General features: G+C 36.0%; 1 protein-coding gene across 7 annotated transcripts in view; it reads left to right on the forward strand.

The window, feature by feature from the left end:
- Suco (SUN domain containing ossification factor) overlaps window positions 1-17,704 on the forward strand; it is a 62,191-nt gene extending 44,487 nt beyond the window's left edge. For 4 of the 7 annotated variants that reach the window (XM_036202249.1, XM_036202250.1, XM_036202248.1 and 1 more), the window contains 7 exons: window positions 217-1,389; window positions 2,459-2,546; window positions 5,057-5,161; window positions 6,142-6,296; window positions 6,699-6,790; window positions 13,853-13,908; window positions 15,727-17,704. In XM_036202249.1, coding sequence (XP_036058142.1) covers window positions 217-1,389; window positions 2,459-2,546; window positions 5,057-5,161; window positions 6,142-6,296; window positions 6,699-6,790; window positions 13,853-13,908; window positions 15,727-16,170 — 2,113 coding nt within the window. In that variant the 3' untranslated portion in view covers window positions 16,171-17,704. Of the gene's footprint in view, window positions 1-216; window positions 1,390-2,458; window positions 2,547-5,056; window positions 5,162-6,141; window positions 6,297-6,698; window positions 6,791-7,072; window positions 7,171-13,852; window positions 13,909-15,726 lie in introns of those variants that run through there. The other 3 variants (XM_036202244.1, XM_036202247.1, XR_004946192.1) reach the window with 2 other exon arrangements.
- The last annotated feature ends 267 nt before the right edge of the window (window positions 17,705-17,971 follow it).

Consider the following 17,971-nt stretch of genomic DNA (forward strand, 5'->3'; position numbering starts at 1 on the left):
TAAGGAGATTTTGTGTTGCCATTTCTGACTTAAATACATTTCTTAAAAATAAAATGGGAAGATATAAAATGGGGGAAAATTGAGTACAGCTTTGTACACACCATTCATTTCTTTTGAAATACTGGTCTTTATGTTGTGCAAAGACATTTTTCTTAAGCTTATTTTAACATTAGATTTCTCACTTAGTGAAATCTAATTATGTATATGTGTTTCTAGATATGTAATCAATGAAGTCCGTACACATGATACAGAACCATCAACCTCTGATACTCCAAAAGAGAGTCCTATTGTACAACTGGTTCAGGAGGAAGAAGAGGAAGCAAGTCCATCCACAGTGACCCTTTTGGGCAGCGGGGAGCAGGAGGATGAGTCGTCATCCTGGTTTGAGTCTGAGACACAAATACTTTGTAGTGAACTGACCTCAATTTGTTGTATTTCTAGTTTCTCGGAGTACATCTTTAAATGGTGCTCAGTTAGAATCGCTCTTTATCGACAACGCAGCAGAACTGCCATGAGTAAAGGAAAAGATTTTGTGCCAGCTCAGCCGTCGCTGTCGGCGTCGGCGTCACTACTTCCTGTAGAATCAGTGGAGGTTTCAGTAGTGGAGCCTCCCAGTGGAGATGTGGACAATGAGAACATGGAAAGAGAAGCTGAAACTGTTGTTCTTGATGATTTAAGTAGTGTGCACCAGGGTGACTTGATGAATCACACAGTGGATGCAATTGAAATTGAACCAAGCCATCCTCCAACTCTTTCTCAGTCTCTTCTCTTAGATATTACTCCAGCAATCAATTCACTGTCTAAAGTAGAAGGGTCTGAGTCTGTTAAATATGAGGGAGGACTTACACCATCACAAGTAATGCCCCAAGAGAGTTCTGTTGAGTCTGATGATGAAGTGGAAAAAAAGCCTGAGAGCTTTAGTTCTATAGAGAAGCCCTCTGTTATTTACGAAACAAGTAGAGTTAATGAGGTTGTGGACAATACTGTGAAAGAAGACATGTTCTCCACAGAAGTCATCACCAGGCTGTCTGAAACAGTACCACCGCCTATCAACACAGCCACTGTACCAGACAGTGAAGATGGGGGAACCAAAATGAGTACCGCTGACACACCAAAGCAAATAGTGACTCCGGTTACAGATCCTTCACTGCCTGAAGTCAAAGAGGACGAACAGTCTCCAGAAGATGCCCTTTTAAGAGGGTTACAGAGGACAGCTACAGATTTCTATGCTGAGCTACAAAATTCTACAGACCTGGGATATGGTAATGGGAATCTTGTACATGGATCAAATCAAAAGGAGTCAGTATTTATGAGACTTAATAATCGTATTAAAGCCTTAGAAGTTAACATGTCTCTCAGTGGCCGCTATCTGGAGGAACTTAGTCAAAGGTAAGCCTTCTTATACATTAGCTGGTAAGATCTACAAAGACATTGTGGCTAATGTCATAAGCATGATTTTAACTGGAAAAAGAGGGCAAGCCACTTGGTGTTCAAAGCTTCCAGAATTGTTAGCTGTTTGTTTTTATAAGTACATGCCATTTTATAGTGACATGCCATTATTATTAGACTAATACATTTTCTGTGTCTTGTTTACTCCTTTATAATTTTTGTGTTCTTACTATGTTGCTGAGATTAGTCTTGAGCTTTTGAAGGGCTTATGTGATCTTACAAACCTTTTTGACTAACTGGGACTATAGATGTATGTTAGCATGTCCATCATCGTTTTCTCTTTCTGTTGCTTGGCTTCAGCAGTTTTTACTGATTCCCAGAGAGAACATGGGAAAAGTACCTTAAGGCTTGTAGTGCATCTGGACCAGATATTTAAGAGCTTAGATATGTAAAGATGAGAGAAATTCAGACAAGATTGCAGCATTTATATATGCAGACAAAATATGCAGCATTGATAACCAATACACCTTTTATACAGATCACAGAATCATAGTTCTTTTGTCATCATTTATATTCTTTATTCCTTAGTGTCAGTATACTCAGGTAGTGATTAAGACTCTCAGCACAGTCTTCTTGTTTTTATGCCTGTATTCTGTTTCATTGTTTTATAAATGTCCAATATCTATCCTAGAATTTCTTTCTCCTACATTTGCCATTACTTGGGCACCAGATGCCTAGAGTTCTTGACATACCACTTTTTGTTATCTCTCTTAAGTTGAAATGCTGCTAATGAGGTGTCAGTAAGGTATGGAAAGGGGAATTTGTTCCTGGCCTTTCCCCACTGTATTCCATCCTGAAGGAACCACATTACATTTTTTTTATAACAATGAGAAGAATAGACTTGATGTTCAGGATCTATTGGTTAATACTTTTTATATGTATTACTATATTGTACAGTCCTTAATAGGTCATTTTAAGAAAAGTGGATTGTCCAATCTCAAAATCAGAAGTATTTTTCCAGTACTTAATGAATGAGAAACTTTATTTAAAGCAATTCTTTACTCTGTAGGTACCGAAAACAAATGGAAGAAATGCAAAAGGCTTTCAATAAAACAATAGTAAAGCTTCAGAATACTTCAAGAATAGCAGAAGAACAGGTTGGTTTCTTCTTTGTCATATATTTAGTTTTTAGAGTATAATGTGATATGCCTACATCTTTGTGGAATGTTTTGTAATTATTGTGCATGTACAATGTGTAATGGATAATCAGGGTAATAAGTCACTTCAGTGTTAGTACTCTCTGGTTTCAAATAGATCAAATTATTTTAACCAGTACTTTTCCACTGTGCTAGAGAAGAAATGGAAGAAATTCTCCCACCCTATTGTGCCCTTGGTTGAACTTCTTTTCGTTTTCTCACCTTTCTGCCCTAGGTAGATTGACTTAATAGTTTGCACAAATGAATGAGGATATTTGGCACATGTCTGTCTGTGTATGATTTATTTCAATTGAAGTAATAACATCCATATTGATCCACATTGCTATAAACGATACTTTATTCTTTTTTTATGACTGAATAGTATCCCATTATTTAAATATACCAGTGTTTTTTGGTTTTTGTCTGTTCCACTGAAACTCAACTTGAGTTAATCACATGTTTTATCTGTTATTAATATTTTTTCCATAAATGCTGGAAATTTTTTTTTATCTCCTTTGGCTACATACCCAGCAATGAATTGCTAGGTGATATGGAAAGTCTGTTATAATGTTTTGAGTAATTTCATACTATTCTCCATAATGGTTCTTCTGATTTATATGTTACTCTTGATGTAAATATCCATTGATTTTGGTAGGATGTAAGTAGCAAAAGTAATTCTTACATTTTCTTCTGATAGCTGGATACAGTATCATGTTTGGGAAGGTATCTTGCTACTGGTGTCATTATCTCATCTAGAAAAATATTTTTTAAACATTGAATATTACATTTTGTGTATAATTTTGCAACTTTCTAAAACTGCAAAATGTTTTGTGGTTTTTCTCTGTTGATTACAGAAAATAACATCTTTATTTCTTTTTGATCCTTCTTTTTTATTTATCCCTTGGCCAGATGTAGATAATGATAATAGTATGACTGGTAATAAGTTCACTCCTCTGTCTTCGGAAAAGAATTTCAGTATTACACTTTTAGTATGATGTGTGTGCTATCACAACCAACAAATATTATATTGAGTTTTAATCTGATAACACCTTTATTTTCTCTCTCTTTATATATAGTATCTGTATCTTATGTCTCAAAGACCTGTTTAAGTACTTATAATCTTATATTACAATCTTCAAATGTGTTGATTAGAAGTGTTAACCAGTTTAGACCTATCTTTAGGTGTTGGTAGTTATCTCAGGCTAATCAGTGGTGTATGTGAATTGAGTTTCAAAAGAAGTGATTTAATAAATCACTAACTTAGTATTTTAAGAAGGTAAACTATACTAGAAAAGATCAAAGGTATGCAGTAATGAACCCTTTTATTAGTTTTATGCACCCCTCTTCCCTTACACACAGTTGAGACTTAAAACCTTTTTGAATCTGAAATTGAAAAATCATAGATCTAGAATAATAATTGCTTATGTAGTTTCTGTGAGGTCTTAAGTTAGAGTTTTCAATTTCCTGGACATCTTCCTGCTTGCCTTCCTTTTTTCCCTCCCTCATTCCCTCCTTCCTTTCCTCCCTCCCGCCCTCCCTCTCTCCCTCCCTCCCTCCCTCCCTCCCTCCCTTCCTTCCATTCATTAATAGGTGTAATTTTTTTGTTTTGTTTTGTTTTTCGAGACAGGGTTTCTCTGTGTAGTTTTGGTGCCTGTGCTGGATCTCGCTCTGTAGACCAGGCTGGCCTCGAATTCACAGAGATCCACTTGGCTCTGCTTCCCAAGTGCTGGGATTAAAGGTGTGTGCCACCACTTGGCCAAGGTTAAATTTTTATTATCAGTCGTCTAATATACAGTATGCATGAGAATGATACATTTTTAGTACCATTTATCTAGTATACAGTATGCATGAGAATGATAATTTAAATAAAGACATGTTGATTATAAGAGTTTCTGAAATAATGCAGAGAGGTGACTTTGATGACCTTCTTTTCATTGGTAGGAGTATAGCATCTATTAGATAACAACTTGTAGGTGTGATATCCTGAGTCCATTCATTGTATTTTGATATGAAAGGAAAGATTTTTTTTTTTTTAATTTTACATTAAAATACCCTGTATCCAGAAACTTACTTCAAAGAACTTTCAGCATGTCTTTTTACTGGCTGCTTTGCTTTTAAAACACACTAGGTGAGAGTAGCAGGTATGAGACTGGTGATCCACAGTTCCTACCTATGGAAACAATATTAATTTGGAAATTGTATTAGCTTCTGTTACACGGTATTCTAAATCCTGCCAGTGAGTGATGAAATAATTCTTTTTTGAAGAGAGGATTGAACACAATCCCAGATTCTTAAGTGTTTTATATTTTCTTAAACTTTTCATCAAAGTTTGTATTTATCTAAAGATAAGATCTTTGTAAAAATACATTTTGAAAGAACTTAGTGGTTTTTCCAAATTATATATTTTACTTAAATTTCTAATGTAGTTAATGTACAAGATGAAATAAAAAAGTGATAATCTTTTGTTATAGGATCAGCGGCAAACTGAAGCGATCCACTTGCTACAGGCACAACTGACCAACATGACACAGCTTATTTCAAACCTGTCGGCCACTGTAGCAGAATTAAAACGAGAGGTAATTGTCCAGCTGCCTCTGTTGTAAGACACGGTGCACCTAGGAAGTTATCAGAAGGGCAAGCTTCTGAAAATGATAGTTCAAAGCTTGAACCAAACATAACTGTCATTTACCTAGAACCTTTTGTATAGAACTTTTTCAAAACACCAAAATGCATTATTTTATTGTTTGGGAACTACGTTATGATAGCCTTTGGTAAAACATGGCTTTCATGATTTAGTCTTACCTATAAGGCAGGTATGTTAATTCTGTCAGGTCTTTTGGAAAAAGCAATTTAGTTTGATTTTTATTCTGAGCATTGCAAATGAGTGGAAATTATTAAGTAAAGAAATTATCTACATCTTCTCAAGAATGCTTAGCATGTTGAGGAATTCCTCCTTTGCTGCCCTGTTGAAAACTGTCTGTTAAGAACAAGAGCAGCAGCAGGAAAGGAAGTTGTTAGGAGCCAATTGCAATAACTTGGGTGAAGTTAACTTGGACTAGGACTTTAGAAGTAGAAAATAAAAGGTTAGTCGAATTAAGTATACATTTAAAAGGTAGAAAAATGAGCCTTAATGAAGTACTGGGTATACAAGGTTAAGGAATTGAGGTGGAGTCTGAGATGGCTGAGAAATGGTTCTGTTGTAGATAATGGGAAAGGCTGTGTGTTAGCATGCTCATCCCTGAGGAGGAGAGTGCAGATGGGAAGACTGAATGTTAACAGAATGTTGTGGTGAGCATAGGTCTAAGGCATAAATAAAATGTGCTTACTGTACTGCTGCACCTCTTTCATAGGTTGAAGATTTTTCCAAGGAAGAATCAGATAGGAAGAAAACAGAATAAGAACAATTGTGTGATAGTTTGTTTTCAAGCAGCATGCTTTGTATTATGGTTTTGGAGCACACTGACTATTTAAAATTATTTGTTCTCTGAATTTTAGGGTCCACTGTATATTCTTTAAGGAAGTTTATTATTATAATGATTATTTTTTATCTTTTCAGGTTTCAGATCGACAGAGTTACCTTGTTATGTCTTTGATCTTATGTGTTGTCTTGGGACTGATGCTCTGTATGCAACGTTGTCGAAACACTTCTCAATTTGATGGAGATTACATTTCAAAACTTCCTAAAAGTAATCAGTATCCAAGCCCTAAAAGGTAAGGTCAGCATTATATTTCACAGTTTTCTTCTTTCTTTCCCCCTCAAAGAAATGCTGAGCAGATAAAGGGACATGAAGTAATTCCCTCTTGAAACCAGTGGTCACTATACCTGGAGATAGCTCTATTGAATAATTGAGAGAAACTAAGAATAAATGCATCAAACCTTTGAATTATTTTGGTTGAGAAAGGTATTCAGATGTGGCCTTCAAAGACAAAAGAGAACCCATAATGTAAGATATGACCATTTCAGATCCTTTTACTCACAGCAGTGTGTGGTGTGTTAATTTAGGCTTGTTCCATTCCTTATGTAGTTCTCAGTATCCTGCATTTAAATGGGCTATGTAGTAAGTTGGATGCCATGTACTCATTGTATGCGATGTTGTTTTCTTAATGAACTAGGTGTTTCTCTTCCTATGATGACATGAATTTGAAAAGAAGAACATCATTCCCCCTCATCAGATCCAAATCACTGCAGTTTACTGGCAAAGAAGGTAGATTTCTGTGAATATGATATGTGTGTATGTATGTATGTATATTTAATATGGAACTGGCTTCTGGCATAAGTATAATGTACATGCTGTGTTTGTGACCATCTGCAACCAAAAAATGAAAGTTATCTTTGTGTTTGTGCTAGTCAAAGCCACTTTATCATTTTCATACTTTAAATCTCTTTGTTCCTTTGAAAGCCCAAAGGGTGGGGAGGGGACTTAGTTTTATTTAGCAATGAGTAGTTTTGTTTGCACATGCTCCTGTTTAGAAGTATTTCTTTTTAGAAAGGGATGTTTGAGAAAGTTCAGCAGCTATGGAAAACCTGAATGCTCAATGTGCTCCCATAGCATCCTGTGCTTTTCTGCCTCCTCTTCTTGTGCAGGTAGGACCCTTTTTGTCTCTAGTTTAGGACTTTTGAGGCACTTTCTTTGCCCCAGAGTTTATAATTGGGTTTCATTCAAGACATGCTAACATTTGGGTGAACAGATGTATACTGAGTGACTATTTTCCTGTTTTAGTTCCTTTGTAATTAGTGCTTATTAAGAAACTTAAAAATTTATCCTTAAAGCAATAGTAAAATAACCAGTTAATTATATTTTTCGTTTACGGGTGCTTTCTCAATAACAGCTGTTCTCCCTTTCTTTGGGATTTTAGTAATTGAGCAGGATGTTTCCATTATTATGTCCTTCATATAATCACTCCTAAGTTTCACTAGTGTAAGCTTTCCATAATTAATCCACTCATGTGCAAGCTTAGTTTTTACAAACTCAGTATGCTTGTGTAATCCACATCCTAATTAAAAAGTGGGGTGTACTCTTAACACCTCCAAAACTGTGTGCATTTCCCCCTCCCAGTGTCCAGTATTTTCACATCGAGTGATAGTGAGTCACCGTGCTGTTTAATACAGTCATCCGTTCTAATTCTAGTACACTATCTCACTGTACAGATGCTGCATACTAACTCATTTACCTTTGGACTGTTTGCATTTTAAAGCTATTCCATGTCTTTAAGTCAGCGTGTCCATCAATCTGCCACCAGAAATGGAAGTGGGAGTACGGGGTCATAGCATATGTGTCACCTTTAGTAAATTTTAAAGCATAGTTTTCTAGAGTGTTCTATGGATGACCTCCCATCAGCTTTGGATGGCTTCTTCCCAGCTTTCCCAGTTGTTCCACATCTTAGTAATCATTTCATAATTTGGGTCTTGCAGTCATTCTGATTGGTGTATATGTATTTCTTATTTGAGCTATATCATGCAATGGGGAGATAGTTGAGATGGTTTTTGTTTTCGTCAGTTCTAGTCTTCTTTTAAATTAGGTGAACTAATACTTTAAAAAAATTTCTTTCCCTCTCTCTTTAAAGACAAATAGAATAGGCTTTCTTTCTAATAACAGAATTGCTTCTGTTATAAACAGTGATGTGATGTCGACTCATCCTTGCTTTTAAAGAAAGTTGAAGGAAATAGGCAGGAAGGAACTGACTTCAGTCCTGATTTCTGTTATTCATTTCTTTATTTTTCTTCAATTAAAACTCTTAGGGCATTTGTCCTAGTCTGCCTTGAATTTTTCCATTTTATGCGTAGTTTCACTTCTTAGCTTAGAAGGAAGGAACCATGTCAATTTTTTTTTTTTTTAAGCAACAACATAAAAATGTATCATTTTAACCATTTTGTTGTTTTTTTGTTTGTTTTGTTTTTTGTTTTTTGTTTGTTTGTTTTTTTGTTTATTGAGACAGGGTTTCTCTGTGTAGCTTTGCGCCTTTCGTGGAACTCGCTTTGTAGACCAGGCTGGCCTGGAACTCACAGAGATCTGTCTGCCTCTGCCTCTGGAGTGCTGAGATTAAAGGTGTGCACCACCACCGCCCGGCTTTTTAACCATGTTTTAAATATGAAATCCAGTAATAAGTTCACATTGTTGTAAAACAGATCTTCAGAATATTTTCATCTTGGAAATCTGAAAATTATGTCTATTACCTATAACTCCCTCAGTCTTCACTCTACCTGACATCTGCTAAATACTATTGTATTTTATGTCCCTTTTAATTTTTTTTGAAGATTTTATTATGTATATAGTGTTCTGTCCGCAGGCCAGAAGAGGGCGCTAGATCTCATTACAGATGATTGTGAGCCACCATGTGGTTGCTGGGAAATGAACTCATGACCCCTGGAAGAACAGCCGGTGCTCTTAACTGCTGAGCCATCTCTCCAGCCCGTCCCTTTTAATTTAACTGCACATCTATGGAATCATGCAGTCTTTGTCTTTCTATGCATGGTTTGCTTTATATAACATACCTTCAGGGTGCACCCATGTTATAGTGTGCAATAAGATCTCCTTTTTAAAGCTGAATAGTTGTCTGCTTTGTGTAAATACCTCATTTTCTTTGCATTTTTCTCTTCATTTTATTTCATCTGTGTATGCATTTGTGAACAGCCACATGTGGTGGGCCGAGAACAACTTTGAGAGTCAGTTCTCCCCTTCTGCCGTGGACTTGTGGATCCTGGAAATCAAGCCCAGCTTGTCAGCCTTGTTTTGGGTGCTTTTACCCAGTATGCCATCTTATCAGCCCTCTGTCTTCTGATGTTTTTGTTTGTTTGTTTTGTTTGTTTTTTTTTAAGATTCATTTATTCATTATGTATACAGTGTTCTGCCTGCATGTTTGCCTACAGGCCAGATCTCATTATGGATGGTTGTGAGCCACCATGTGGTTGCTGGGAATTGAACTCAGGACCTCTGGGAGAGCAGCTAGTGCCCTTAACTGCTGAGCCATCTCTCCAGCCCCCTGCTGATGTTTTAAGCTGTCTCTTCTAATGTCTTTTGCTGTTTTAAGTAATGCTGCTGTTAGCATGGGTGTACAAATACCACTTCGACAGTCCTGCTATCGGTTCTTCTGGATATATGACTCAAAATGGGATATCTAGATCTTGTGACAGTGTTGTATTTCATTTCTTTTTGAGTAATCTCCATATTTTCCATAGTTACTGTACTGCTTTACAACCCCAGCAACAGTGTTCCATTGTTTTGCTTTTTTTTCTAGTAATAGCTATTCTAATGTCTCTGAGATATTTTACTGTGCTTTGATTTGCTAATTCATTGTTATATATGTCTATACACACACATATATATACACACACAAATACAAACACATACACTAGCGTATAAATGCAAATGTAATATATCATTTACAAATATTTCCTTCCTTTCTGCACATAGCTTTTTTACTATTCATTTTGCTTTTGTTGTCAGTGTCCTATCTAGGAAATCTTTGTGAAGTCCAGAGCCCTAAAACTTTTCTTTTTTCCCCCTGGTTTAATAGGTTTAGGATCTTTATTCTACTTGGTGTTAATTTTTGTATATGACATAAGGGTCCATTTCCCTCTGCACAATTTGTTGACTAGATTATGCATTTCTCACTGACAGTAGTCCAAAATCACTAGACCATATGCCTACATACTGTGATGCCCTGTTGTTAAATGACCAGTATGTCTTCTTGGAGTATGGAACTCTTAGTCATTATGCAGTTTTTATTTCAAGGTCAAAAGTCTGCTTTGTCTCAAGTGAATGTGGTTGCTCTTTCTTTTGTATGTAAATGATTTTTTTAAAGGTGATAGATAGTTGGATCTCATTGCCCGACTGACTGGTAGTCTCCTTTGAATAGTTTATTTAGACCACTGATTTTAAAAATGGTTTTGACCTAGTTAGAAGATTACCGTATTATTGTTTTACATTTGTTGAGTTTGCTTTTATTTTTTCCCTCTATATTATTTCTATTATGGTTATAATTGAGTGTTTTACCTGATTCTTTTTGTTAGCATATCCAGAATAATTTCTTTATAGAGTTACATTGTTGATTGCTTGTTTACAGTATACATTTACAGCTAACCCACCTCCACTTTTCAAATAAAGCCATACCTTTTCACAGGTATGGATATATCGACAAAGTAATCCTAAATCCTGCCTCCCATCACTTGCATTATTGCTGTCATTCATTCCATGTATACATATAATACATAGGTTATACACACATACAAAAACATATTGGCATTAATTTGAATATAAATATCTGTTAACCAGTTAACAATAAGAAAAAATTGTTTTTTCTTATTTCTTCATTCTGAAGTATTAATATTAATCTTGCAAAGCAGATAACAGTTCCTTCAATTTTGCTTGTTTATAGAAGTCTATCTCTTCTCTTTTGAAGAATGCATAAATAAGAATTACATCTGATTTTTTTCCCTCAAAAACCAGAATTTCTAGAATTCACATCTTACTGTTTCAGATCTTGCTTCTGTTTTTTTTTTCCTTTCTTGTCTTCTTGTTAAGCTTCTGTTGTATCCTGTTGATATATGCAATAGTTATAGATCATAGCTTCCCTTTCGATTAGTAAAGTTACATGAGTATAGAATTTTCTTTGTAAGAGTAGTTTAGGGTCTTTAGCTTAAGTTGTAGGAATGAAGTTTTCTGGTAATGTTAAATCACAATTCCAAGAATCTACCCATTTGCTAAGTATGTACTAACACATAGTTAGAGCATTTGGTGGTGTGGTGGTCTAGTGCACTCTCCTTCATCATCTTAACTTGGGGCCTTTTGTTTGGATGAAGTGGATGTTTATTTCCCTATTATAACACTTAGGTTGGAAGTTATACAGTCATTGTCCTTTATTGGTCACTTCAGGAAGGTACAAATATTTCCTGTCTAAAGAAACATTTTTTTTTTTTTACTCTTTCTGAGTCAATACAATGATCTTATTAACAAGTCCTTGTTTATTCTGTTTAACGTCATGCTTTCGTTGTTCATTATACTCATTTTATGTTTTATGTCAATTCTAGTTTTTCTGCTTCTAACTCATGGTGTTACATTTTATATTCATTGTTTATTTAACTTTGCCTGCTTTATGTCTCCAAACCTCTGAATTCCTTTTTGTTGTTGTTGTTTTGAGACAGAATCTATGTAGCCCTGCCTGGCTGTCCTGTCACTCACTGTATAGATCAGGCTGGTCTCTGGTCTCTGACTCACAGAGATCTGCCTGCCACCACAACAGCCCCGTGAACTCGTATTTTCATTTTTCTTTAATTCTGTGTTATGTTTGTTGGGCTCTTTAAAACTCTACATAGATATCTTTTGAGTAATGGAGAATTGTCCCCTATATATATTACCTACTCCTCAGTGTCTTAAGTCTCCATTTTCATAAATATATTAAACTAGCTCTTTATATCCTCTTTGTCTTGTAAAATTTCTGTCTTTATTTTTTTAAGATTTCTTTTAAAATTAAGTATGTGTGGCTGTGTGAATGTAAATGCAGGTACCCCTGGAGGCCAATAGGTCCCCAGAGCTGTGAGCTTCTGACATGGGTGCTGGAAACCCGACTCAGCTCCTCTACAGGAGCAGTGTGTGCTCTTACTCCAGCCCCCTTTTGCTTCCCTATGATACATTTTTGGTGATTGGTTTTTTCTAATCCATTTTCTAAGCTACACAGTCTGCAGCTATATCTAACCTGTTACTAAATTCATCCATTGAGTTTTAAATTTACTTACCACATTTTCTGTTCTTAGGAAATCCTTGTGTTTTGTTAAAAAGTCTTGTTTGGTTTTCTTGTTTTGTGTTTCTTGAGATATTTTCCAGCTTTTTAATATTTAAACACAGTTAAGTATAGTGTCTCTATAGCCTGTTTTTGAGATCAGTCACATTCACGGTGGTATGGCTGTCAGATGATATTAATCCGTGATCATCCTAATGTCCTGAATATTTGTAAATCTGTTCATTTAATTGTGTTTGTGGGCCCTTGCTCAAGGGGTGCTATGTCTTTGTTTGCTTGTTCATCTTTGTGTGCTTTTCCACTTTGAAAATTATTTGTAGAGATAATTTAAAAATTAGATTGTCGTGTCCTTGGCAGCTTTGCTTTGTCCTTTTCCTATCACGTTTGTTTACAGTGTGGAAGACAATGTGGCTAACAACAGCATTCCTAGAAGAAGGCATTGTGATGCTTTTAAAGAGTAACTGGAGATTAATGGTTTGATAGAAATGGCTGTTTTGAGAATATTGTATACTTTTATGTACTTAATGACTTTTTCAAGAGCTTTTTGGGAATAATATAAGTTGTAATTGATTGGATCATGTTGTTAATACTTTTCTAGTATGTATAGCTTTATGATAAATTTGTTGTTTACTAAACTAGTCTGTTGGACTATGAGTTGTTTTAACAAGTTGAATAGGGCTAAAGTTCTATAGCTCTGCTTAGAGATGTGTGCTTGTAGGGAAAGGTAGGCGTGTCCTGAGTAACAGAATTTTTTAAACTTAGAGATAAATGTCAGAATGTTTTTTTCTTGAGTATGTGGTCACATGTACCACATGTTCAAACGGTTTTTTGTTTGTTTGGTTGGTTTTATTTTTGTTTTGTTTTTTTTTTTTTTTTTTTTTTTTTGTTTTTCTAGATAGGGTTTCTCTGTGTAGCTTTGTGCCTTTCCTGGATCTCACTCTGTAGCCAGGCTGGCCTCGAACTCACAAAGATCTGCCTGCCTCTGCCTCCCAAGTGCTGTCAAACTGTTTTCATATTTTAAAGTTAATAGTTTTAATCAGAAATATAAAATGTTAGAAAAAAGCACTCCCAAATCTCTTTGTGTTCTTCTAACTAGCGTCTATATGTGATTCAACTGCTTGACACACATCATTAATGCACCTTTCTGAGTCCATCTTTTAGGAATTATCTATAGGCTTGGTAATGGCTTGCCCAGTAATCTTACTGTTCTTATCAGGTGGGGAATGGATCTGGTCCCAGAGAAGGACCCTTCCTGTTATCAGTTGATACTGTTAATTCAAAATGTAAAATGGAAATATACTTATTTGAATGTTGGTTTTCTTCAGAGTTGATAACCAACCTTCTTCTAATAACTTTGACCTAATTCAGAGCCCACCTTGCCCATTCTGGCTAACTAATTTTCAACATAGAAATAACGGTTATCCTGATACCTATTATCCATTTCATTAATAAAATAATCACTGACGTTGTTTGGGGTGTTTGGTCATAGCATAATCCAGTTTTCATTTTATACCCCCTTTCCTTACTTACAGTAGACCCGAATGATTTGTACATCGTAGAACCCCTCAAGTTCTCTCCAGAGAAAAAGGTAAAACTCTCTTTCTTTTGAAGTCTGTTTTAAGTTGTATGGTAGTAAATTTAAAAAAAAAAAAAAAAAAAAAAAACATACTGAAAATGTTAATGTGTATTTTTTGGCATAATGTTTATTTTAATTTTTTGTTTCTCTTTTAGTTGTTTGGGTGGTTTTGTTTTTACATTTATTTAGGATGTGAAGGGCAGATGATAACTTGCAGAATTTCCACCCTGTAGTTCTTGGCACCAAGTGCCTTTACCTGCTTAGCCATCTTGCTGGCCCTGCTTTTTGTTTTTTGAGACAAGTTCTCACATTGTAGCTCAGGTTTGCCTGGACTGTATGTAAATTGTATCTCTGCTGGCATCAACCTCACTATAGTCCTTTTGCCTCAATGTCCCAAGGGCTGGGATAAGAGATGTGAGCTATCATACCCAACCAGAATGTAAATTTTCCTCCTTTCTTTCTTTCTTTCTTTCTTTCTTTCTTTCTTTCTTTCTTTCTTTCTTTCTTTCTCTCTCTCTCTCTCTCTCTCTCTCTCTCTCTCTCTCTCTCTCTTCTTTCTTTTTTTTTCTTCCTTGTTTTTGTTTGTTTGAGATAAAAGTCTTATGTATCCCAGGATGGCCTCAAACCAGCTACATACCTGAAAATGACTTTGATCCTCTGTCTGCACCTTCTGATGCTACAATTACAGACATGCATCACCATGATTTATGCAGTACTTGGAATCAAACCTGGGACTTCATTCCTATCAGACAAGCACTTTACTAAGTGAATTGTCTTCCCAGTTCTCATATGTTTGTTTAATGTCTGGAGAGGTCATCAAACTCTGGCCTATTTTCTACAATATAGAAGCCAATAAATACTTTCTCATTTTTAAAAGATTACAAAGTAAAAATCAAGAATATACTAAAGAGACATTTAAGAGGCCTGCAAAGCCTAAAATATTATTATCCAGCCCTTTAGTGAAAAAAATGTGCTGATCTTTGGGAGAAAGTTGTTATTTACTGAGCTTCTGATGGATGCTGGGCACAGTGTAAGCACTGTTCCTGTAATCATCTCAACAGCCTATTGGTGGTAACACCCCCCCCCCCAGTCTTAAAAAAGGACAGCTTGACAGAGGCTGGTTTACTTAGATGTCTCATTAAATAGTAGGCAATGGTTAGTGTCTTAGATTCCCCCTCCTCCTTGACTATAAAGCCTGATTTTCCCTCTCTCTCTCTCTCTCTCTTTTTGGTTTTTCAAGACAGGGTTTCTCTGTAGCTTTGGAGCCTGTCCTGGACTAGCTCTGTAGACCAGACTGGTCTCGAACTCACAGAGATCCTCCTGCCTCTGCCTCCCGAGTGCTGTGATTACAGGCGTGCGCCACCACCGCCCGGCCCTGATTTTCTTTTAACCTCTCAAATTACATAATATTTGATTAGCAATAATTATCAATGGGTAATAGAATTTCTGATTAGTGTGAAGTAGGTTACGATTTGTCTACCTTCAGTACTGTTTTGTAACCTAGACAGGGAGCCAAATCTCTAAAGCTTGGTTTTTCTCGTGTAGGAGCCAAAAACAAACCTTTCAAGGTTAACATAAAATATACAAAGAAGTAACCAATATGCCACCTGGTGATATTCAGATGTCAGTTATCTCTACCTAACTATGCACAAGTGGCCCTAAGCAGTTGAAACTTTGAATTGAGTAGCATTTACAAAATGTCAGTGATACTGTTCACAAGAGGAGAGAGAGGGGAGGGAGAGGAGAGAGGAAAACTGCTCTTCTTCTCATAGGCAGTATATCTAACAAGAAGGAAAGTAATCTCTGTGCTTCCTTTCATTTCTGTTATAGAAGAAACGTTGCAAGTACAAAACTGAAAAAATTGAGACGATAAAGCCTGCAGATCCATTGCACCCTATAGCCAATGGAGACGTAAAAGGAAGAAAGCCCTTTACGAACCAGAGAGATTTCTCTAATATGGGAGAAGTTTATCACTCTTCCTACAAGGGCCCTCCATCCGAGGGAAGCTCAGAAACTTCATCACAGTCAGAAGAGTCCTATTTTTGTGGCATTTCAGCTTGTACAAGTCTGTGCAATGGACAGACCCAAAAGACAAAAACTGAAAAGAGGGCTTTAAAACGAAGGCGGTCTAAAGTCCAAGACCAAGGAAAGTTAATAAAAGCACTTATACAGACTAAGTCAGGGTCGTTGCCGAGCCTGCATGACATAATCAAAGGAAACAAGGAGATCACCGTGGGAGCATTTGGTGTTACAGCAGTCTCGGGACATATCTAAAAGGAGCTGATCATTCAGACTGGAGACTTTTTTGTTGTTGTTTGAAGAACAGCTTGTGGTATTTGAAGGGTTTAGGGGAGGGACAAAATATTGGGGAAAGTATTCAGAAATTATGTTTTTTTGCCTTTTTAAAAAAGAGACAGGATTGTGTCAATCTTGGCAGATAAGCTACAGTTTTACAAGGCTGATCTCTTCCTATAAGGATGATGATAGACATTTTATAAAGATGTTTTTTCACAGATCATTACTGGGACAGAAACAATCTGGAAGCCCGGTGTTCCTTGGGTGGGATAGGAATGAAAGCCTAAACCTCTTCCTTCAGCTTGGTTCCTAGTTCTTGCACCTTCCCATATTTATGTGCCTTTTGTCTATTTATAATGCCACTGGAAGAGGAGGGAGGACTTTTCTGTCATTTGCTTTGTTTTGTAACTCTACTAGGTTTTGAAGCTGCAGCAGACACTACAAGGCTTTAAGGTATCTATGCCTGAAGCTCAGCAGTGTGGCTCATTTGCATAAAGATCCTAAAGACTTGCCAACTTAGAGTCGCTCAGCAATCTCACTGGAAATAAACACCTGCTGAAATTTTCTAAAGTCCTTTTACATAAAAGGTGATGATTTCATCCTTGCTTTCATTAAATTTAGTTGGATTGGGTTATTTTTTTCCTGAGTTATTAACTCAGTGAAATGGTAAAATATTTTCTTGGAAATGACAGGTATCTGAAAACAAATTTTATTATAAATTCACTTTTAAACACACTTAGCTATTTGTGATGATTTTTTTTTTACATTGTATTCTAAATGTTCACAGTAAACACTAATCCTCCAAATGTTCACATCACTGAGACCAGGTTTCCCGTGGTCCAGTCACTGCCTTTGTACATAGTCACAGAAGCAGCCAGTGAGTGTGTCAGGCCTTACTCAGTTCAATTGGTCAAGTCTAACAGGATTATGAGTCCTTGATGTTTGCTTTTGTTGGCTACAATGTGCAGATATATATGTATGTGGTGTCAGCATCTTTCTTCGTTTGTCATTTTGTCCCTTAAGTAATTGGCAATGTGTGTCTGAATAAATTGGTTCTTGATGTGTGGTTGTACTGAGATGAGTGAAAGTGAAATGTGTTTCTTTTTGAGAGGAAATTGACCATTTTGTGTTGTAAAATTTAAGTTATAACTTATTGAGCACTTTTGTTAATAATTGTTTTTAAATGTATCTAATACCTTTCTTGGTATTGTTTGTAATGTGATTTATTTAAAGCCTTTTTTGTTTAACTTGCTGCTTTAGGTTAACTTGCTGGTTTAGTATGTTTTAGGAGATGAATTTTCCCCCTTCCGGTCTGCACAATTAGCCATTCAGAGCAACAGGGCCTGAAGGTATGGCAGGCCTTTGAAAAAAAGTCCAGATGAGAGCTGAGCTAGAGTGGGAAGTCACACTGTTGTGTGTTGTGAAAAGAGGGTTTTAAATATGTAACTACAGAGCTGTAGTACCATTAGAAACTGTGAATTTCCAAATAAATCTGAACACTTGTCTTTATTAATTACTGGCTCTTCTGTCCTTTAAAAGATTTCACACATTTATTACTAACCTCTGATCATAGATTTAAGGTTTTTGATGTTTTTTGTGTTTTGTGGGTTTTTTTTTTTTTTTTTTTTGCCATCTTTCAGGCTAAATATAACAGCATTGCTCACTTTTCAGGCAACCATAGTATATACTTTCACCAAAATATTATGTTCCCTAATAATCATAGTTCACCTTTTCAAAGACTAAAATGATTGTAAGATACATATCTACCCAGAGAATTAAA

Source organism: Onychomys torridus, chromosome 11 (genome assembly GCF_903995425.1).
Source record: "Onychomys torridus chromosome 11, mOncTor1.1, whole genome shotgun sequence".
Taxonomy (NCBI): Eukaryota; Metazoa; Chordata; class Mammalia; order Rodentia; family Cricetidae; genus Onychomys; species Onychomys torridus.